This window comes from Anabrus simplex, chromosome 12, assembly GCF_040414725.1.
Source record: "Anabrus simplex isolate iqAnaSimp1 chromosome 12, ASM4041472v1, whole genome shotgun sequence".
NCBI classification, from domain to species: Eukaryota; Metazoa; Arthropoda; class Insecta; order Orthoptera; family Tettigoniidae; genus Anabrus; species Anabrus simplex.
The window spans coordinates 33,035,663-33,060,560 of NC_090276.1; the positions used below are offsets into that span (position 1 = coordinate 33,035,663).

Sequence of the window (24,898 nt, forward strand, 5' to 3'; positions counted from 1 at the left end):
TAATTATTATTGTTATACAATAAGGATATATGACAAGGGCTCTCATGTCAATAGAATTGTGCCCATTTAGATTTCACATCAACGACGGGCAGTACAACAAGTTTTAATAAGCTATTGACAGAGATGTTACTGATCTGCATTTTGAACGCTGCAAATAATTATTGGTTTGAGGAAAATGAGTGAAAAATTATTTTAAATTCTGTTCCACACTGACATGCTACATCCTGCAAATTACGATCACGTACATTGTCGGAGCCTGGTATGTTACTGAATGTACTCTTTAACGCTCCCTTGGTCGCTGTCAGGCCAAGCCCAGTGATCTACCTCAGGCATTGTCCTCGCGGAGCAATCAACAGAGTTGATCTGATTTACGAGGGCTCCACGAACATTAAAGTCAATAATTCTATCATGAATCAATTCGCTAGGATTAGAACCAAGAACGCAGGACGGCACAGGAGACAAGTGGAGATAGAATCTTCACCAACACGTTGTAACACCTTGTGGATAAAATATAACATCGACATGCATTATAATGAAAAATATTTGGAAGCTGCTTTAACGTACGTGAGCCTTCGTGACTCAGGCGGCAGCGCACAGGCCTCTCACAGCTGGATTCCGTAGTTCAATTCCCGGTCACTCCATGTGAGATTTGTGCTGTGCAAACCGGAAATTGGACAGCCTTTTTTTCTGCGGTACTCCGGTTGTCTCTGTCATCTTTCATTCCAGCAATACTATCCAATATCATTTCATTTCATCTTTCAGTCATTAGTCATTGCCCCAGAGGAGTGTGACAGGATTCGACAGCCGACACAGTTCCTATCTTCGACGCTAGATTGGGCTTTACACACTCCCTCCCTGTCTTGATCGACTGACTGCAAACAGGCTGTGTATTTTAATTCTTTTTAACGTTACGTATTTTGGGTCATACATTTCTGAGAATTTAAACTCAAAACTCTTCGTAAGAAAGATAATTGTGTATTATCCGAGAATCAAGATTTTCAGCGCAGCCCGATGTAGTTCAGTCTGGGCCTGTCTCTGTAAATTCTTCCCTCCAGAGAATCCTCCATTTTCATGGCGATATTGTGTGCAATCCAGATGATCGTACTTTCCCTCACGTACTATTTTAAGCATGGCTAGTCTCTTATTATTCTCAGAACTGCTAGCTCTGTCTGTCCAGCATATCTTCAGCATTCCTCTGTAACACCATAAATTGAAAGCTTCTGTCCTTCTGTCTGTCACGCCTAGTGTCCACATCTTACTTCCACAGAGAAACACGCTCCAGATATTTGTCATGAACTGTTATTTTATTGGTCTCAAGTTGTTGTTGTTGGGTGTAAATAGATTTACCAGGTGCATGCATAAGATTTTGCCGGTTCTTGTGGTAAAGAAAACACGTGATTTTCAAGGGAAATTCATTCTTTGTTTATTCAAAACATTGGCCATCAGCTTCTACACACATCACCTGTCTTTCAGGTAAGTTATGAATACCATGCCAGAAAAATTGCTTGTATTTTGCGGCAAACCATTCGTCGATCCATTTTCCAACTTCCTCTAAATTGCCGAAATGCTGCTCTGCGAACGCGTGCCCCATTGATGCGAAGAGGTGATCGTCAGTTGGTGCCAGGTCGGGGCAGTACGGCGGGCGCGGAGGGATGTTCCATCGAAGCGATTTCAAGGTGTCTTTCACTGGTTTTGCTGTGTGAGACAGTGCATTGTCTTGTAACAAAATCACTTTGCCATTTCTTCTGGCCCATTCCGGTCGTCTTTCGATCAATGCTTAAATTAATCATTTGTTGGCGATAGCGATAGAGTTCGTAATGCCGAAGAAATTTGGCGAAATCACGTCTCACATGTTCTAGTCGATAGCGCGTGTTCACCATATTTTTTTCTACCAGCAAACGATAACTTTCCACAGCCTTTGTATTTTGATTCGATGCAAAAAGCAATTCACGCCGCAAATGTTCTTTATCAGGCACAAATGTCAAAATGATCACGGGACGATACAACACAGACGCTAGTGTCTGGCGGACTCAACTCATGTGTGTTGCACAAACTGACGTAGCTGTGTGTCAAATTTATACGCTGTGCACTGTTTGCTGGCGGCAACCCTTAGTGAAACCGAAAAAGACTTATGCATACAGCTGGTATTTTATTAGAGAAGGCTGTCTTTGCTTTGCTGAACTCGATGCCTGTCTCTTACCTGGAGGTCCTGGGTTTGATTCCCGGCCAGGTTAGTGATTTTTACCTGGATCTGAGGCCTAGACGGAGGTCCACTCTGCCTACGTGATTACAATTGAGGAGCTATCTGACAGTGAGATAGAGGTTCCGGTGTAGGAAGCCAAGAATTTTTTTTTTTTTTTTTTTTTTGCTAGGGGCTTTACGTCGCACCGACACAGATAGGTCTTATGGCGACGATGGGATAGGAAAGGCCTAGGAGTTGGAAGGAAGCGGCCGTGGCCTTAATTAAGGTACAGCCCCAGCATTTGCCTGGTGTGAAAATGGGAAACCACGGAAAACCATTTTCAGGGCTGCCGATAGTGGGATTCGAACCTACTATCTCCCGGATGCAAGCTCACAGCCGCGCGCCTCTACACGCACGGCCAACTCGCCCGGTGAAGCCAAGAATAACGGCCGAGGTGATTCGTGATGCTGACCACATGACACCTCATAATCTGCAGGCCTTCGTACTGAGCAGCGCTTGCTTGGTAGGTCATGGCCTTTCTGAGCTTTCGCGCCGTGGAATTTGGTTTGGTCTGGTTTGGTTAGTCTTTGCTTGATTAATTCTGCTAACTATACTATAATATTGAAAGAAGCGTTTTGACAGTTAGGGCAGGAGGGACGAGCATTGCACGGTATTGCCACATTCCTTTCTTTCTTCCCCTCGCTTTCGGCTCAGTTGTTCGTCCGTTCAGACCTCTGTGTTCTGTTGTAAACTTCTCAGAAGTGGGAGGTCATGCATCTGCAATTAACACGAACTCGCCAGCAGGCTTATCTCCATGGCAACCGTACCCCCTACTCCCTTATTCCCACCCAAATAGGCAGTAAATGGTCCTCCCCCTAAGAAATATCAGAATGCATCTTTCAATATCACCACCTTAGATCTAACTTATTTCAAAGTTATGAGGTGTTTTCTATGCAGAGTTATTTCAGCTTCGGTATGGTGCCAGCTTACCAAAATTATCCCTGTCATGTCTCTATTAATTTTCATGTTGTACCCAATTAGAAAGGTACTATCCATTATTACCAACATTGTCATCAATTTCTCGTAATTACGGCAATGTCGTCTGTTTAGCAAAATTTAAAGAATTTAATGTATAGCCTTATTTACACCCTACATATACTTATATTTTAATATATCGAGCGTATTGGCTGCATGGTTAGCGTTAGTGTAGATCTAAGCTTGCATTTGAAACCCACTGCCAGCAGACCTGAAGAGAGCTTTCCGTGGTTTCCCCTTTTCACACGTGGCAAATAATGAATGAATGAATTAATGAATTAAGATCACAGCCACTTCCTTCGCAATATTCACTTCCTACGCTTGTTTCGCCGAAAACCTTTGAGGTCCTCCCGCTAAAAGAGAACCCCAAAAAATCGAATTTTGAGGAATTCTACCATACCGTTATACACAATCAATCAATCAATCAATCAATCAATCAATCAATCAATCAATCAATCAATCAATCAATCAATCAATCAATCAATCAATCAATCAATCAATCAATCAATCAATCAATCAATCAATCAATCAATCAATCAATCAATCAATCAATCAATCAATCAATCAATCAATCAATCAATCAATCAATCAATCAATCAATCAATCAATCAATCAATCAATCAATCAATCAATCAATCAATCAATCAATCAATCAATCAATCAATCAATCAATCAATCAATCAATCAATCAATCAATCAATCAATCAATCAATCAATCAATCAATCAATCAATCAATCAATCAATCAATCAATCAATCAATCAATCAATCAATCAATCAATCAATCAATCAATCAATCAATCAATCAATCAATCAATCAATCAATCAATCAATCAATCAATCAATCAATCAATCAATCAATCAATCAATCAATCAATCAATCAATCAATCAATCAATAAATCAATCAATCAATCAATCAATCAATCAATCAATCAATCAATCACCTATTTCCGACTTTGTTAACCTAATCCATGATAAGAACGAAATATGAGCAAAATATTTGAGATGCACAAGCGACACTACAAAATCCCCTCTTGGTGGGGGAGGTAGAATAACGAACACGGTATGCACTGCCTGTCGTAAAAGGCGACTAAAAGGGGTCGCAGAAGCTCCTAACTAGGGAGCGTGTGTTGGCGACCGTGGGACCCTCAGGTGAGTCCTGGCATCGCTTCCACTTACTGGTGCGAGGCTTCTCACTTTCATGTACTCTATCCGACCTCCCTTGTTCTTTTCTGACCCCTACGGCATTAGAGCACTCGAGGCCTACGGAGTCTCATTTTACGCCCTTCGTGGACCTTGTCTTTCTTTGGCCGATGTCTTCATTTTTCGAAGTGTCGCGTCAATTCCATTTTTTCCCTCCCTGATTAGTGTTATATAGAGAATGGTTTACTTGTTGTACTTCCTCTTAAAACAATAATCACCACCACTACCGATGCTACAAATGTATTTATATATATTTTGGAATTAAGGACCTCGTAGGCGAGGCCGCTGGTGGAAACTAGCAAATGAATAAATAATAAAACCGAAATGCGGGCTCAAGGAAACTAAAGAGTGGTAATATAACATTGAAAAAAAGTTCGCCAAGAGCTTGGGGAGGAAAGATCACTTTAGAGCTAATGCGTTATACGTGTAGGACTAAGATGAAAAGTGATTTAGGAGTATTACAGCACGTGTGATTCTAATAGAATCTTATCAGTCTTTCAGCACGTTCTTTTCCTCTTGCTTACCGCCTCTTTGAACAAGTTTTCATTTACGCTGGGACTCTCGATTAACGGGTAGACTACTTTCAAGGCTCAGGTGTGAAGCGAAGGAAAGTTTACAAGAAGGCGTCTAACAGAACTGAGCACAGGGAAGAAACTTCTGGGCCTTTAACACAATTACTAAACACTGATATTGAAACAAGGCTTTGGAAAATTGCAAGTTTGGTGATGAAAAAGTTGTATCATGCATACTGAGTGAAGGAGGAGAAGTGGGGAGAGTCCAAGGCACTTACAGGTAAGATCATGTTAGTGCACGATGCTCCTATTCTAGAAGATGTGGAAGTATTCCTTTAAGCAATTAAGTAATAATAATATTAATAATAGGCACACGACAATACGCAAACGAAAGGCTAAATTTTCTGGATGTATTTCAAGAATGCCTTAATACAGACTCACTAAGATTTCCTTTAACCATTTAAACAGGAAAGCAAACTCTTATGACAAATGGTTTGTTAACACCAAGAAGGATCTGTAAGAAATGAACAACATGGATCAAGACATCCACAACAGAACCACTTTCAGGAGCATATTTGAGGGGTTACTTGAGACAGAAACAGCGACCAAGAAGAAACAACAGTGGACGGCTGAAAAGAAAGAAGTTGTAAGCAAGAGAATGAAGAAATACTGGCGCCAAGGAAAACTGAAGTCATGAAGAGTTACATACATGGTCTACAGTTGACCAAAATCGATTATGAATGAATAACAGTACGATACAGTAAATCGTAAAATACTGCTCGTCCTTCGTGAGTTTGATTGAGATGATAAATCACTTGCGTTAATCAAGAAGACACTAACAGACACCTTAGGAAAAATCTATAGCCTGTTTCCAGTTTCCCTTCTGACCCCAACTTGGCAGGTTCGATAATAGCTCAGTCCGGTGCTCCAATACGTCAGCCTCGTTCGATAGATTTACTGACACGTAAAAGAACTCCTGCGGGACAAAATTCCGGCACTTTTGCGTCTCCGAAAACCGTAGTAAGAAGTGGGACGTAAAGCAAGTAACAGTATTATGTGTCCAGATTCAACCGGGTCAGGACTGAAATGAATCAAGCCCCATCTATCGCCGAGGATTGGAACTATACCGGCTATTGAAGCCTGTCTCACTTATCTAGGGCAATGATTAGTGACTGACAGATGAAAATAAATTATATTGGAGAGTGTTGATTAAATTAAGGATGGCAGGGAAGACCAGAGTGCCCGGAGAGAAATCTGTCCCGCCTCCGCTTTGTCCAGCGCTAATTTCACATGGTGTGACTAAGATTTGAATCACGGAATGCAGTTGTGAGAGGCCGGATGCAGCCACCTGAGCCACCGAGGCCTGACAGACACCTCACCTCACCTCATGCGTGAACTCTCAGAACTACTTGAGATAAAAAAGGCTCTGAGACTAAGGACTGCCTTTCATCACAGCTGTTTAATTGAACCCTGGCAAAGGTCATCAGTGACTGGAGATCAAGAATGACCGAAAGGGAACAGAAACAATGGTATAAAGATAGTGGGTGGAGAAGGTGAGATCAGATTTGACTGCCTAGCTTTCGCGATGATATTGTACTACTTACGGACAACCTACATTCTGCCGCAAAACAAGTAGAGTAATTTAACAAATGTGGCCACCAAAGCTGTTTTAAGAATATATTCTGAAAAAGTGCATATATCGACTTAGAGAAAACGAATCTCACAGATAAAATTGAAACCAAATTTGGAGAAATCCATCGTGTTCATAAATTACATTACATGGAAAGGCGAGCCAGAAAATGAAGGAGTATTTGTGCCACAAAATTTAACGAGCACCGAAGAAAGTAATATGAGTTGTGTGATCATAGCTGACTAAAGGGAGCAGACATTATCTATTATACAAGGAAAAACTAAGGATATGGTCATGAGAATCTTGAAAACGGGTGTACGGTCCTTACTGAGCAGGTACAGAGAGAGGCAGATGCAGAGCGAAAAAAAAATGGATATATTTCAAAACTTAATGTATTCAGCCTGAGAATTTGATGAATAAGTTCCCTATTATTTCTGACTCGTAGCATTAAATCAAAATATTTTCTGAACAAATAAATGTCGCCTGGCTAATCAATTTTTATAACTCTCTATCTTTTAACATGACACGGTTATCTTTCGCTTAAAATCAATAAGTTCTTTCCTGATAAAGTTCATGAAGATCTCAAACATTTGTTTAAATGACAAAAATGAAATTCAAATTAAAACTTTTCATTTGAAAAATGAATTTCCATACAGTCTTATTTAAATGTTAACACTTCAAATCTCGTAAATTTTATCTTCTTCTAAAGGTCTGTGCTATAGTCTATTTTAGAATTGTCATTCAACACTTATAACATATAATGTGTATTCCAATGAGCGAAATAGTTCGTTGAATTATGAATGAAACCACTGATTATAAAGCTCAATTTGTAATAAAGTTAGTCTGTTTAAATCTCAAGTTTGTTTAGAGAGGCACTTATATCACCTGAATTATTTGGATATCAGGACTGGATATGTAGAGAAATGCGGTTCAACGAACAGCATGTGAAGTCCCTGGCAGCTGGCGTTGTGATACCATCCCCATGGTACCACGTTTGATTGCCGCGTAGAAACCTTGTACCAAATATAGCGTCGAACCAAGTTCCATTTCCCGCGTAGTACCCACATTTAAATTCCATGAAATCACCACGTTCCAACTCCCACGTAGTCGAAATGATAGCAGGTTGATATGACAAAAGAGGCACTCGGTCAGGGTTTCAACGTGCCACTTATAAACTTTATAAAGACGAGAAAGTTCAACAGACAAGATTAACTTGTGAGTGTTCTATGACTATAAACCGCAGAATTGGCACTGTATTTTACTATGTGCATTTCCTCTAATGTTTAATCACTGGTAGAAAATTTCTATTATTCATTAGCTTGGATTCAGTGTTCATGTTGAAGCACAGTTATAACATTATTCGTCTTATTCGTCATAACGAAATACTTAATTCGCGGATATTTACAAGTCCCTATGACGGCAATGTCATACAGTGTCAAATGCTGTTGTCTTGTGATGAAGGTTTAGCCTTATCGAAACTTCAACCAGTAGTTATTACACAGGTATTTAAGGTAATATTATGAAATAGATTAGTTTGACAGGTTACATGTTGAATTATTTCATTTGAAAATCGTCTTAATATTCACACGCTTATTTCTCATGAATGCTTAAAGTCAGTTTCATTCGAATATGAATGCAAGTTTAAATAGTGTTAGTAAGGAGAGATTGCCATTGCAATTAATAATTCCCTTCCCGATTTGACTGTCAGAAGACAAGGGAGCATGCAATTTTGTTCATAACTCCTCTGATTGTGTTTGGGAGTAGGCAAATGTACCCTCATTATAAACAAATTTACCCATCTAAAATGTGTCTGGCATTAGGCATAGTGGTCTTGCTATTAAAATGGAAACTCACCAACTCGATGTGACTGTCATTAAGGAAAGGGGCCTGTCATTATAGTGATAACAGCACAACTCAATTTTGACTGGCAGTATGAAAGGTGAGCCTGCTATTATAATAAATCTTCTCATCTGTAATCAATCTGGAAGTAGGAAAGACGCCTGCCATTGTAATGAACACTCCCCAAATCGATTGTGACCGCGCAGTAGTAATAGGGCCTCCAATTATTATAATGAAAACTTACCTACTCGATTGTGAATGGCAGTAGGGAAGTGACTCCGCAATTGGCACTTTACAGTGGATACAATGCTCTTTCTGGATAACGCTAGGAGACATGCAATTTGAAAAAGTCTTATTTACTGCTTGTACAGTAATTTACTTCGATATCCGTACACAATGTAGAATACCGTAGCGAAACACGGGTACATTTGTTATTCATGAATATTATACCTGTTGTAACAAATGTTCAATCTACGCAAAAACTGAGTTGGAACGTACTGTATAGAAGAAGGTATCAACGGAAATATTTTTCACTCTGGATTGGCAAACATTTTGGAAAAGGAAAGAATAGAAATAAAGGAGGGGGAAACTCTCCCAAAATACTTTCGTTTTTGTTCTACGCAGATTTGAGCACTTACCGAAATCCCAATTTTACCGATACCTGCTCAGTTCGAGAGCTATACGAGCCGGACACTTGGAGCTCAAACGGGGGGTTGTGATTCTGCCTTTCAGGGCTATCAAAAAAAAATCCCATTCGATTTCTTCTTTTTTTCCCGGATGACTTCTCATGAAAATAACGATGTCGTTTTGGGATTCCGCGCACCGAAACTCATGAGAATTCACTTATTACAATATTTCCGAAATTAGTAGATATTGCCTAAACTCCAGCTGAGTTTATCGAGTCCCAAATTAAATGGCTCAAAACTTCCAAAATGACCATTATATTTAGATTTTTTGAATCATAAAACCGTGCCTTTACACCTCTACCCAAATTTTTAAAATACTTGAAAGTAGGTTTAATTTCAGCAAGACAGATTTGAGTCAAACCCGAGTTAGAAACAGGTTTTTGCAGATGTAAGCATATAATAACGTTTCACCCAATTTGCTATTTCTCTGAAAATACATCAGTTGGCCTACCGGAAACGATCGCTAACATTGTTCAATTTTTTGTGTAAAACATAATTACCTTATCATGTTTATTGGAGCATAGCCCCTTTCGTTACGTATTTTCATACGTTTGAAAATATCCGAAACACTTGCACCACATGGACTTTGAAACGCTAGACTAATTGTAACCGGTTTGGTGCCACCTGATCAGGTTTCAAGTCTTCAGGGTAGGTAGGCGTGTTCAGTAGCGCGATTATCCCTGCTGATTTTCGTTGTAAAAAGGCGAACCCATCCCTGCCAGATCCCCTTTTCCATACGGACAATCTGTGCCTTTACCCTCGTACTGTCTTTCTGTGATAGAATTGTTTTAATTTCAGATTATGGAAAACAAAATGTACTGTAAAACTAGCAATAATACTTCTAACGGTGTATATAAAGGGATTTGTAAATATTTTTGGCTGCCTTTCAGAATAGCTGTCTTTTGATATGTAAATTTTATATGATATGGTTAAGTGTATAATTAAATACTTAGCTAAATATTCACTTTTCTGGGCACGGGTCATATTTTTCTCTTTTCTTGTAGAAATGATGTGACTGTATTCTTCATAAATTGTCGGTTAAAAATTAAAGCCAAACCGCGAATGTCACAATGATCTTCCTATTTGTTAAGACTGGTCACGACTCCCAGCCACACATGGATATGCAGTCCATGAGAGCAATGTTCCTTGTGTTCATTTTCCTATGAAATGGTGTAAAGGAACATGAAACACGTCACGCAAAATCTCATTCCTACTGTAAGGTACCGTAAGCTTCATTCTCCTTTGCATACATTCATAGGAATATGAAGATAGCGAATTCCTTTATGATGGAGTGCGGAAGGCGTGACCAGTCATAAGGAAAATAATGGATAGGGAGGCCATTTTGACATACGAGGTTTTGTTTCTTCAGCGATATGCACTTCATTTTTTGATTTTTTCAACAGTTCTGTGTTGATTTCTAATACACACATTATTTCTTACGGTACTCTGATATTTAAGTAACATAAACGTGCCATATCCAGCCGTAATTGTAAAGAAAATACAAAAGCGGAGTTTGACATCCCTCTGAAGTCTCGTGGAAAGAGATTTCATTCATGGCTGTTCAGTGAAGGAGTTGTACATCCAAAATTTGTGTTTGGGAATTGCGAGGAACGTCGTGTTCACAGTTCTCGCACTCTTCTCTTGGTTTGCTGGAAACTATGAGTTCATCGAAATAGGTCAGTAGTAAAAAATAATAAAGTCAGCGTTTTGATGGATTCTGAAAGGCAATTATGAACGTGTACTTACCAAAGACGACCATATTCTTCGTCAAGAAGTCCTCATCCTTGAACGTGGAGACGAAGCACTTGTATTCCCCCGAGAGCTCTATAGTAGGGTTGACAATATACAGAGCACGATGCATGGCTGATCTGTGGTCCGAAGCCCGATATCCTAAATTCAATCTGCCCTGTAGGATTCCCAGCTCCTGAGGTTTCTGTCCAGGTATCCACTGGTACACTGGAGCAGGTTCATTATTGAAAAACCATTTAACGACAAGTCCCGAGTCAGGCTTCAGTTCCTCTTGACGTAATGAGTATTCACAGTCCAGCAGAGCCCCTCCTGAGCCGTTGCGAACTGCAGGCGGTACTCGCAGATCCGTTATCTTCACTGCATCTGAACCTGAAACCAGAGTTAGAAATTTGTCGGAGAACCGTAGACAAGAAAACTCTGAGAGGTGATGTTTACAATACGGCTATATACAGTATATATAAGCTTGACAAAGAGAAGATGAGTCATTTTCTGACTCGGATCTGTGATATATATAATCAATTTCATTTATCATAATTTGTAAAGAGAGAATTGCTAACGATCATTATTTTGTTTTTCTACCTAATAGTTTTCATCCCCCCTATGAAGGAGAAGGGCGGGCCACCTACAAAGTTTCGCCTTTCCTCTGGTTAGGAGATTCAGACGGGTTGCGATATGTGAAAGATTATGAAGTTGGCCATGTATGGAGTGTAGATTAAGGAGATTTGGAAGAGAGATTTGGACTTCTGGGCTAAGTTCGTTAGTTCTTTTTTTTAATCAATATTAAGGGCTACATACATTTATATACTGTACATTATTATATATTGCGCTTTTGCTATTTGGGACTGCGTATATTCAAGAAATAAAGCATAAATTGAAGATAACCGAAGAACACTCACCACATTAAGATGTATCATTCCTATCAAAATTGAAGTTCAAAAAGGAAACCATAATTAGTAATTTCATTCCTTGCAAATGTTAAAATCATTCAAGCCCTTTAAGCCTTTCCACTCGTGAAATTACCAGCATTTCGTCCCTGTGTAGCAGTGCGCTCATTAGTTGGATTGTCACACGTTTCCAAGAGGCTGGCGATTAGTGCGCCGTTCAGACATTACTACTACTGCTGCTGCTCAGTGTTTTCATTCCTGCCCTGAAGGAGGAGGCGGGCTTGCTAGACAGTGACGTCATTTCTCAGGCCAGGAGATTTGAATCTAAGAAGGTGCGGGGGTTGACGGTCCTGGCCTATATTAGGAACTGTCCAGGCATTCGCCTTAGTGCAGGAGAATGGAAAACCACGGAAAACCATACTGAGGACGGCAGGCGGTGGGAACCATCCCCTCTCCGTCTCCCGAATACAGAGAGGAAAACCACTATAGAGCCATGGCCAAACCTCCTCTGCTCGGTTGGCCGGTCGGAGTGCAGAGCTGTCGGACCTCGGACCAGCCGTGGCCATTCTGCATCCGCCGACAGACCTTGAGTCACCACCGCAAGTCTTCTACGCAGCACAATGCAATGATGGTGCACTTACGGAAGTATATATCCACTTGTTTAAATGACTTCCTAAGTCCGCAAAAAGAGCCATAATTTAATTTCATCGATTGGAAACGTTAAAAAATTCAATCTCTCTAACAATTCATGCCATTCTTGATATCATTTCTTGAAAATTATTTAAGAATGTTTTAAATAATAATAATAATAATAATAATAATAATCGTATGGCCTCAGCTACCGTGTGCAGACATTTCGATTTGACGCCATCTGCCTGTCTGCTCGTCAATTTCGACGTTCCGTTTTACTCTAGGTCCGCTAGATGGCAGAGTAAACCGGATCTCTCTTGGGCGTCTATGGCTGAGATTTAATTAATTTTGTCGGGTAAATACCAAATGTGTCACCAGAGATCTTTTACATGCCGACATCGTACGACATGGAGTGTCGAATGAACTTTCTTCCGCCTTTCAAAAATCCGACTACCTCTGCCGGGTTTGAACCCGCTATCTTGGGATCCGGAGGCCGACACTTTACCACGGATCCACTTGAAACGAATGCATTTTGTTACACATTTCTTCTACTTTCCCCTAAGTGAATTTATACAACGGAGAGAAAACATCAATAAAATAATGTTGAACCAACATAATTGTCTAGTGTGTGCTTTAAAAAATCCACAGTTATTTTTGAATTTTATTGCAATTGATTGGGGAGTGTTATATGTCAGATCAAAAATTAGATGTAGGGTTTTTCCGGCATTTGCTCTATTAACCAGCGTTTCGTCTTAGGTCTGACACTAGACTTGTCAGAGTGGGATGTGTCAGACCCTACCCACTGACGCTTGGGTGTATGCAAGTGAACTTATCAGAAGCCTATTTAAGAGGTACAGTCTGATAACTGCATACGGGAGATAAGACTCCACAATGGAATTAATGCCCGCCTAGCAATTCCAAATGGAATTTCTTAGTTCCCATGGAGGGAACTAGATATTTTTCCACCAATAGAGCATATCAAAAATCAGATCAAAAATTAGATGTAGGGTTTTTCCGGCATTTGCTCTATTAACCAGCATTTCGTCTTAGTTATCAGACTGTGCCTCTTAAATAGGCTTCTGATAAGTTCACTTGCATACACCCCAGCGTCAGTGGGTAGGGTCTGACACATCCCACTCTGACGAGTCTAGTGTCATACCTTAGTATCGGTCCACCTGTGACTTTCGACGAGTTTTTTGTAGAAAGATCTGTCCTGCACCGCCGTTAGTGGATATTTGTCCATTATATCAATAGCCTTCCCGTCCTCCCAAACTTCCTTCATCCAGTTATTTCTCTGTCAGTATGTCGCATTCTATATCTTCTTTGTCAACCTGTTGTCATCCATCCTCATCAAATGTCCTGCGGAACTGAACCTTCTTTCCCGTAATACACTTGAAATGGATTCTATTTCCTCCTGCTGTGATGTACCCATCCATATTCCACCCTGCTTTTTGGTACCCTGTCCATCTCTCAGGATCTTTCTTTCCTCATTTTCCAATCGAATACAAGCTCTTTGTGCCAATGTCATGGTCTCAGTAGTGTACGCACAGCTTTCCAGATGGTCAACGTATAGAGTCACAATTTGGCGTTCTTCGATAGGTTCCTCTTCCCGTGAATAGTAGTTTCTGCAGAGTTTTGCTTCGTCTCCCGTACTCTTATTATTTTGTAGTTTGGATGTTATATTCTCACCTAGGTACCGGAAGCAGTCGACTCTCTATTATTACTATTCTTATTCTTCTTCTTCTTTTTGGCTGACTATCGACCACGTTCATTCGAATTCAGCTTCATCTGTTTCTGGGCTTTAATCTTCGCCCAGTTCTCCTTCATCCTTTCATTCTGAAATCTCCTCATTTCTTCTGACCATGGCGCTTGGGTACGGGATCTAACCTTTCCTTGAAACCTCTTCATGGCTTTGATACTCGACTTGTAAGAATCGCTGTTGCTGATTTCCGATCCTTGTACTCCAATCTCTTACAGGTCCTTCTTCAACTCCTTTTATTAGCGCACCGTAGTTTTTCCTAATCTCAAATAGTCTTACTATCTGATTGTTCAGTCTTCCCGGGTTCATTCTGTAGATATGTCCGAAAAACATGGCTCTCCTCTTGCGGATAGTACCTGAGATCTTTTCCATCTTGAGATAACATTCTTGGTTTCCTTTCTTGGCCAGAGCGAAAGCGTCACCTTCTAGTTGGCCTGCCCCTCCCCTTCAGGGAGGGGAATGAAAACCTCCCCCTGGGTCCTACTTTTCTTTCTGTATGATCCATCCTTTGTTTTTAGGGGTCCCAGTATCTTCCTCAGAACCTTCCGTTCATTATTATTATTATTATTATTATTATTATTATTATTATTATTATTATTATTATTATTAATAGAGAAAATCTATCTGCAGATTATTGCTGATGTGTGAGTTCTCTGCAGTCAATGCGACTAATTTTAGTACTTGGCTAAGTGCTTAATCTGGATGCCCTCTCAGACACCACGCGTCTTCTCAAATGAATATTTAAACCCGGTATTCGAACCTAAAAAATCCACACGTAAAACCAGAAGTAACTGAATTCACTCCCTCTAGATACAAATTCATCCGTAGTTATGCATGGCGTACAATTTGCAAATTATAACTATTCATTAAATCACGATAAAATTCTGGCCGACCAAGTTCCGTTATCCCTAGAGGAAGAGCTTCTAAAGATAAAATCTGCTTTTCAAAATTAATGAACACCCTTGTTATCACGAAATCATAAAACTAGGGTCGGTATTCAATTACTTATAATTCCATGATCTCCCCATTCATCACACTTTGCTTGCTACCAGGAGAGAAGTTGAAAGTTTTGGACAGCATAGAAAGTCCTCAAACATTCCTTTCTCCTCTACAAATGAAAATTCTCTCTCCCTCTCTCATTTTGAGCAGGAAGTTGTGCAGTTAAGTTGTGTTTCCTGCTGTATACATATATATACGAGCTACGGAGAATTTTTAACCTGTGACGAGGAAGTGGATCAACCTCCTTGACAAGCTTGATCTCCCAAGAATTAACTCTTCCTACGTAATTACGTACTATACTCCAACAAAAGCTTGTCAAATACAAAGTTACCATCTGCACTTCCCAACCCAACCCAACCCAAGCCGCCACACAAATGAAAATAACACGATGATAAAACTTCCGAGAGGGTTTCACGCAAATTTCCATATAAAGCTGGGGAAAAGTGAGCAAGGACTTTGTCAAGACTTGTGCTGTAGGAGCATATTCATTTTGTACAATTTCATAAACCTCACATCTGAAAGAAAGAAGCAGGAAAATGGGAAAAAAGGAAGTGTGATGATTTTAAAAGTTTAGGCCTCTTCAGACTTGAGTATAAATTGTACAATACATACTGTGTATCTTAAAAACGTACAATATCAGTTGCTCAGATGGTTGGCTCTGCATTCTGAGTTGAAATCTTGATGGCAGTAAATATGTGATGTATTATAGGGGTACGAAGATAATAACTGCATTTTCTCTTAAACCTATAATTATTAAGATAGGGGTCTTACGGACAGTATAATTGGACCTTTATGTCTTTATATATATACACGCTAGCAGTTATCCACGGCTTCGCTCACGTCGATTTCGTAATTTGATAAAAGTAACACTGTACTAAGACATTATCTGAAATCCCCTAAAGTATAAAAACTCACCGAAATACAGAGTTTCATTCAACCCAGAAACTCTTTGTAAATCACGTTTGAGGTATTGCTTCTTGGGGCTAAGACGACCATGCTACACAGAAATCTACATGTGAGAAACAGTCTTGTCTCAAGTCGAAAAAATATAAGTTTAATTTTAAAGGAGATTCCAAATACAAATTTCCATGTCTGTAACATTTTCATTTTTTGAGATATTAGCATACTCATAAAAATTACTCAACTCACTTTTCAACTTCCTTTTACCCCCAATAAGAGCCTTTTCCGAAAACACAAACGTACTTCTTCCTGTATTTCTAAGGACTTTCCAACTACCAAGTTCCTTGTCTCTATCATGTTAAGTTCTTGACATATACTGTAGATATACCGATAATAATTTTAAAACTTCACCCCTTTTTTCAATTCATTTCAGCCCCTTAAATGAATTTTCCGAGAGCAAAAACATACGTGTTTGATTATTTTTAAAGGAGATTCCAAATACCAGTTGTCACGCCTGTACGTCTGTAACACCTTCGGTTTTTTAGATGTAAGTATTCTCATAAAAATAATTCAAATTCTTCATCACTTCTCCCCCCCCTTCTTCCCTCTAAAGTGGACTTTCCGAAAACAGAAAGTACGTATTTCTTTATTTTGAAAGGAAATTCAAATTACCAATTATCACGTCTGTTTTAGTTCATTTTATAAGATATAAGTATCTTCATGCAAGGTATTCAACTCTTTCTTAACTTATTTTTAAACCCCCTTAAGTTGATTTTCCAAAAATAAAAAAACGTGTTTCTTTATTTTAAAAGGAGATTCAAAATACCAATTTTTACGTCTGTAAACTTTTAAGTTTTTGAGATATAGATATCCTCATTTAAAAATGTCAACCCCCCTTTAGTGAAGGAATGCCCGAAAAGCCTTTCTTAGTTAGAACCTACACAGTAATATAAAAGTATCCTCAAAATTTAATTTCTTTATATCCAGTAGTTTTTGCTCGGCGATGATGAATAAGTCAGTCAGTCAGTCAGTCAGTCAGTGGGGACATGTTATTATATATATATATATATATATATATATATATACATAAACGATATGAATGAAGAACTGGAATCACAGATAAGACTTTAGAGTAGTCAGTGAGTTGCAGGACTCCGAGCGACTGCAGGGGGACATAGACAATGTTGTGAAATGGACAGCGGATAATGTTATGAAGGAAAATGGGATGAAAAGTCAAGTTGTACGTTTCACTAAGAGTAAAAGTCCTGTCAGTTTTAATTACTGTGTTGATGAGATGAATGTGCCTCATGAGGACCACTGTAACTACCTGTATGTTAATATAAGGAATTATCTTCATTGGGCGTAATCATATTAATGATGTTGTTAAGAAAAGTTACAGATTTCTTTACATGGTTATAAGAGTATTTAGGAGTTGTAGGAAAGATGTAAAGGAGAGGGCATATAAGTCCCTGGTAAGACCACACTTAGAGTATGGTTCCAGTGTAAGGAACCCCGACAAGGAATACTTGACACAAGAACTGGAAGACATCGAAAGGAAAGCAGCACAATTTGTTCTGGGTGATTTCCGACAGGGGAAAAGTGTTACAAGAATGTTGAAAACTTTGGTCTGGAAAGACTTTTGAGTAAGGAGACAAGATTCTCGACTATGCGGTATATTCCGAGCTGTCAGTGGAGAGTTGGCGTGGAATGACATTAGTAGACGAATAAGCTTAATGCAAGCTTCTAAAAGCAGGAAATATCATAATATGAAGATGAATTTGGAGTTCAAGAGGGCAAAACTAGGGCAAATATTCATTTATAGGACGAGTAGTAATACATTATCAACGAAAATGTTCGATATATTTTCAAGTTATTTACAAATGTTTACGAAAGGCTAGATAAACAGTTGATAGTGAATCTATCAGCTGGGCGATGGCTCTGAATGCAGATCATTGATGATTGATTGATTGATTGATTGATTGATTGATTGATTGATTGATTGATTGATTGATTGATTGATTGATTGATTGATTGATTGATTGAACACGTTCTTATTCTTACGTGATTAAGCGACTGCAGTAATCCTCCTCGGTATTTCCAGGTGAGTGAGTCAGTTTGGGGACCTCCTACCCAGGCTGAGCCATGGCCTCTCTTTGCATTGCTCTGTTCGTCTGGTTTCCCCGTGGGCTTTCTGAAACTCACCCCGAAGATTCCATTACTTCATCACTGGAGGTGTAAAGGAGGGTCACCGTAAACAGATAGATTGTGTGTAGAGTTGTTGGAATAGACATCCGAGCATTGAGAGTGTGCTATTGCCAGTAGTGTTCAAGTGGTGGTGTTGTTATGTTGTGGGGGCTTGCCAACAGTAGTTATTGTTGAGCTGTAGTAGTGCATGTCGTGATTGTCGTTGCTGAGTGGATTGGGAGAATATAGCAGTTCACTGTGCTGAACAGCAACGTGAAATGTTTGGTCGAGTGACGGACTTGTCTGGAGTCGAGCCCAGTAGCCTCGTCGTGATTGCTAACAGACTGTGTGTTCAAACCTGTGTGCGTGTGTGAAGCTGCTGCGTGGAGTGACTAAGCATGCGAAGCGAAGTGTAGGGTGAGCTGTCAATCAAGAGTACAGAAGGGATTGCTGTTCGAGTTAAATACCAGACATGACGACATCCTGTGTAACTAGGCAACTGTTGTCATGCGTTCTCAAATACAATTTTTGATGTGGATTGCGCTCCAGGATATCATCATGTGTGATGCCCACCTCTTGTAGAACTTTCTGCACTTCATCGAGCCATATATTTGAAATACGAGAAGATCCGCTTGGTTGAACTTGAAGAGCTTATTCTTGTCACGTTACCATAGAACGCAATTTATTCTTGTTATGTATTACTTATTATAGAGAGTTACTAACAGTAATATATGCGAACAAGCCCATTACTACTGCGCATAGAAATTAGGAGGCGTGAAGTTACCTTCCTTGGTGCCCATATGTTTTTCCCTTTACTGTGGGCTTCCTTTCATCTTCTTCTTCTTCTTACCCTTCATATCATTATCTGGACGTCAAATTGTACAAATTCACTTAATATTAGACGTCTCATTAGAGCAATAATAAACTCGGACGGTCAATGTTAAGTTATCCTCAATATTAAACACCTGCATTTTCATTTCACTCCGCACATACGGTGGAGCTGTGCTGCTGATTCTGCGCTTCCACCTCAGAAGATTCATTTTTATCCGCTCCTGTTTTATTCTCTTTGAGAAATATTTTTCTTTTACCACTCACGTGTCTGTCCACTCTTCCCTCTCTTTGTCTTTACGTGCCAGGAACACAAAGTCTAAAGCCTCTTGCACATGCCACATATGCTTGTCGTGCCGATTAGCCGCACTGAGCTTCTGTTACTATATAAGTGGTAGACAACCTGTCTCTTTCAGGCTTTTACTTGACTTTGAAATATACGTATCTCCTAACTCCCGTTTTTTTCGAGGATATTATAAACAGGTGAAACACAAAGAAAATTATGATAGAGGATGCAAAGTTCGTGAATTGGTATTGCAAAAGGAATATAATTAACATCATTAACATCTTTACTGCGCTTGGGCGGAAAACTGGTAATTTTTTACGATTGATTTTCCTGAAGTTTATTTCCTATCTCAATGGGAAGCCATACTTTTGGTCATCCTATATAACAAGTGGAGATGTAATTCTCTCCCTATTACGTCAGCACTGCATTGTTCTTATCACAGGATAGCTTGCAGGGGTCTAGGTCCGACTGTCTGCAACACTTAAAGCAGCCATGGAGGTTTATTGCCTCTTGAAAATTGTGGACTTACCAGGTGGCCGAAAGCAAATCAGGGAATTCTCTACAAATGGGAATAATGGATATATTTTAATCCCAGTTATAACTGTGATTTCTACTTTTCAGTATCTGTTAATTTTAACTGCGATTTATAACAGTTACTAACAACACAGTAGATGAAATTGGGTGCCTTATTTCTTTTATTGTTCTAGATGATAAATACAGGATATCAGTAGTAGCACAAACAAAAAGATACATTCACACTGTAATTTTTAAGCTATACTAAACGGGCTAATAAAAGCATTGGCCATCATTTAAATTACTTATACATCTTACACAACATATAATACCTGTTGTTCACCATCAATTTTTTCTTTCAGTTAAATACTTCACAGAAAAAGCTACCAAATCTTGTTAAAGATTGCTCAACCTTGCTGAAAGTTTGACAAAGTTTGGAAAGGTTTGACAGGATATTGTTTTACAATGGAGGAAATGCAAGCAGCAGTTCTGGTTGATGGACTAGCCGTGGGATATGTTCTTAAAATGAAGAGAAACGTACAATAAAGAATAATTTACATGAGGAAAATATTCATGTGGTTACCTTCAACATAATTTTTGCAATGTATTTACTGGCATAACATTATTTGCAGAGGTTATGTTATATCGCATGCCTAAACACAGCTATGCTTTTAATCAATTTAGTACATCACATATTGTGATTGCTATTGTTTGGTATCTGGACGAAATTACAGTTCGTGATTGTGATGCGCATCTCTAGTCGGGACGAACCCATCGGCTTCATCGCACTGAACGTTAATCAGTAAATATTCCAGCGTCGATCCGTATTTTCCAGCAAACTTTACATTTGTCTGGGGCTTTGGGTCAACAAGGGGCTGCCTGGCCGAGGCGGTAAAGGCGTGCTCGGTTCGCCCGGAAGGACGTGGGTTCGAATCCCCGTCAGGAAGTCGTAAAATTTAAGAAACGAGATTTCCAATTCCGAAGGTGCATATGGCCCTGAGGTTCAGTCAGCCTACACCAAAAATGAGTACCAGGTTAATTCTTGGGGGCAAAGGCGGCCGGGCGTAGAGCTAACCACTCTACCCCATCACGTGCCGAGGTTAACAATGGTGGAAGCCTTTACCTTCCACTCCTCCAAGGGCCTTCATTGCCTGTAAGGAGGTGACTTTGCTTTGCTTGGGTCAACAACCATACACACCATATTCTCCTGCCACTGCTACTCCTACTACCAGCACCACCTACGTACAATTCGTCGAATTTTCCGGTGCCGTTTCTTTCCATATGGCACCGATGCCCAGACATATAGTTTCGAATTACGAAGCCCGATTTCTACCAGTGACATCAGTTCATCGTCCCTAAACCTCACGGGCACCACCCACGAGGCGGCTCACTCGACCAGCCCAGAGAGAGGAACGAGCACCACATCACCTGGCAGTGGATTCAGCGCCAGCACTGCAGTTGGCCACAGCAGACAAAACATCTCCTCCCATAGATAGCAGCATACAGCACTACCCGCTGTCTGCAACTACTACCACCACTACCAGTTCCCGGCTCGAATATTCCTCCATTTCTGGCACTAGACGACCGATCACCCACCTCCGTTTTCTACAGGCAATCCCCTCTGGAACTCATGCTTTTCTCCTCTCCAGTCCTACCCCAGAACTTCAGTCACACCATGCCATTTCCTCCACACTTCTCTACTACAATCTGCACCGAGAAGACGTCGCTGATATCCGAAAGAAACCAAAAAGAATAATCATCCAAATGAACGGACGCACTACAGATCATCAACTGCTCCCCCAATTCAGAGCAGCCCCCTTCGAATCAAACACCTCTCTTCAACCCCTTTCTTCACCACCCCGTTATAATCCGCTAAGCTGCGTCATCCGTGGCGTGGATCCCACAAGAAACGATTGTCACCAAGCTGAAGGCGGAGGGAATACCAGCTCAGAGCGCTTCCCACATCGGGAATACTGCGGGGCCAAAATTCATGGTGCGGATCCTCCTTCCAATATCAGCTGACGTGATCAGACTACTTTCCAGTGGTGTCTCAATCCATCGTCATCATCACAAAGTCGAACCTTCCCTTAGATGTGAAAAATGTCTCCATTAAAGAGAACATACAAAAGCCCAGTGCAAAGCGAGTCATCCCACCTGCGGTCATTGCACCCAGTATCACATCACCAACAAGTGTCCCAACACCCTTCAACACCTGCGGTGGCAACCATGTAGTTTATTCCCGCTGATGTAGAGGCCGCCTCGCACCTCCCCCAAACCACCCTGAATTAATAACCCCTATTCGCATTATTGACCCACCCACCACTCCAACACGTTTACTACAATCGAAGATCTAATAAGATTTTTCAGAATTTCATTTCTCAGTATCCACCCACACAGTAGACCGCTAGTTATCAATCATCTACAGGCCGCAAAAAATCAGACGCTGAATTTACACTTTCTCACAACGCATTCAGGTTTAAATACACATTTCAACTTTAAAGCTTTTGAAACTCTCTTATAACCCTTTTCATAGCCTCAGGCACTTCCCCAGTACCAATATGTTTTCAAGATTTATTGCCTTGCGCTAAGGACAACCAAGTCAATAATAATACAGGGGTGTAATTGCAATGAGATCCACGCAATTACTTATACTGTATATGTATTCATAGCTCAATATTTGTCATGTATATCAGGTGTAGGATTTTAAGAAACCATGAAAAAATCAAAAAGAAAACACATTTTAAAAATGAAAATAATTACTCATCTTGTATGAATATCTAATTCTATATATTTACATAATTTGTCTAAACAATACTGAAATCATATGACAGTTCAGTAAAACTTAACCCATTGGCCACAAACTCCCCTTCCATCTCTGTCATTTCTCACATCCTTTACCACCGGTTTTTTGCTGGCCGTGCGGTTAGGAGTGCGCGTCTGCGAGGTTGCATCCGGGAGATAGGGGGTTCGAATCCCACTGTCGGCAGCTGTGAAGATGGTTTTCCGTGGTTTCTCTTTTTCACATCACGTTAATTAAGGCCACGGCCGCTTCCTTTCTTTCCTATCCCATCGTCGCCATAAGACCTATTCGTGTCGGTGCGACGTAAAGAAAGTCACTTGCAGGAAAAAACATCCTTAACCCATCTCCTTTTTCCTGGACATATCCCCAACCCGCCCTCGTCACTTGGCCAGAGGAAGGGCGTAACTTATTTAGAATACTCTTTAAGGTTGAAGGAATCGACAAAGAAAAAAGGAAGGACATGAAGACAGTGAGACTAAAAGGTTCCCTAAGATAGTCAAACGTAATATTACTGGGATGAGAAAAGAGTCTGTTTTGTCCTGAAAGGGAGTACCTATGGCAAAAGTGAATGTTCAGTTCATATCGATGGCCACTACTCCACGCTCCAGGTCGGGTTTTGAGAATGGAAGGATCCCAAGAAAGAATGGAAAGGAAGCCTAGTTCAAAGTAGTTCGAGAAGATAAGTGCATAGAAGGATGATGAAAGTATTTATACTGGAATGAATGAAATGGCGTGTGGCTTTCAGTGCCGGAAGAGTCCGAGGACAAGTTCGGCTCGCCAGGTGCAGATCTTTCGATTTTACGCCCTTAGGCGATCTGCGCGTCATGATGAGGATGAAATGATGATGAAGACAACACATACACCCAGCCCCAATGCCAGAGAAATTAACCAATGATGGTTAAAATTCCCGACCCTGCCGGGAATCGAACCCGGGACCCCTGTGACCAAAGGCCAGCACGCTAACCATTTAGCCATGGAGCCGGACACTGGAAAGAATGAAGGAGGAATTTAAATTGGCATGTGGTCCCTAGCATACCTCGCCGTGAAAAATTAATAATAATAATAATAATAATATTAATAATAATAATAATAATGATGATGATAGTAATAATTAACGTGTTTGTGGTCAGACACATGGCCTCCTGAAAACATTTTATGTAATTCTACTGGCGCCAAACTTCTTTCCAGTCAAAGAACTAACATGGACTAACAGCTCTGTAAACAGGTTTTCCACTGTTCTCAAATGGCCTGTTACTTTCCCTCCTTTTGCTTTCTTAAGAACGAACGAAGAGAGGGGCTAAACTGTAAAGTGGTGAGGAATAAGATGGAGAGGGAGAGATATTGGAGGCTGGGAATTCGGTCGACGTCTTGTTCAACTTACTGGTATAAAATAAATAAACAGGTAACTTCTCTCTCCCCTTATTTCCTGGAAGCAAGTAAAGCTAAGTATTGATTCAAGGTGATTGCCTTCACTGCGACGGCGAATTAATTCGTATCAGCAGTCGCGAAGGGAAGAGATTGAAGAGGAAGGGAAAATAAAATAGGAAAATGTGCCGTGGAGGTCTTGAGTTGGGAAGTCCTGATGTTACACACAGACAGGGAGGGCTTAAATGAAGCCACACCACGGAATCCCCTTTCAATTTTTTTTTTCCTTCTCCCAATGACTATAAACATTAAATTCTGCCAACGCATATACATTCACACAACACACAGTATTATTGACATGAGACAGACAATACGAGGTTTATACACCGAGGCTTAAATGTACAATAATGGTGGTTTAACTTGATGTTCCTTTCCTGAAAAGAAAAACATCGAGTTCGGACGCAAAATTGTCGTAGGATAACCCATACCTACAAATAAAAAATACTATACTATTCTTCCGGAACTATCCGAACAAATTTATAAAGGACCTACATAATGCCTAGAGCAGGGCCTCTCAAACGCCTGAAATCTCACGCGTGCAAATCGAGGCGCAGAGACTCCGTGCACAGTGCATCGGTCCGACTCGGCTCCACTTGGCTTGACTCGGATGGTGTAGTGTGCTGAGAGCGACACAGCGTTCGGTGATGGACGGCTTGTTTATCAGTGAAATATATAAGCGTAAGACAACAACATATTAATCGAGCAACCTGTTTCGAAGAAAGCAAAGACTTGCGAAAGTCCATTTCAATCGAACTGGGTACTTTAGTATGTGTTTTTTGTCAGTCGTGACGATAAGGCCAAATGCTTAATCCGTGGAACAATAATTATATGATAAGTTAATCAAAGAGATTTAT

The 24,898-nt window shown here is 40.2% G+C and overlaps 1 protein-coding gene across 2 annotated transcripts in view; it reads right to left on the bottom strand.

The window, feature by feature from the left end:
• The window catches only part of LOC136884493 (uncharacterized), an 865,858-nt gene that overhangs the window by 364,966 nt on the left and 475,994 nt on the right, over window positions 1-24,898 (bottom strand). For both annotated transcript variants that reach the window (XM_067156698.2, XM_067156699.2), the window contains one exon: window positions 10,834-11,205. In XM_067156698.2, the coding sequence (XP_067012799.2) occupies window positions 10,834-11,205 (372 nt within the window). The remainder of the gene's footprint in view (window positions 1-10,833; window positions 11,206-24,898) is intronic.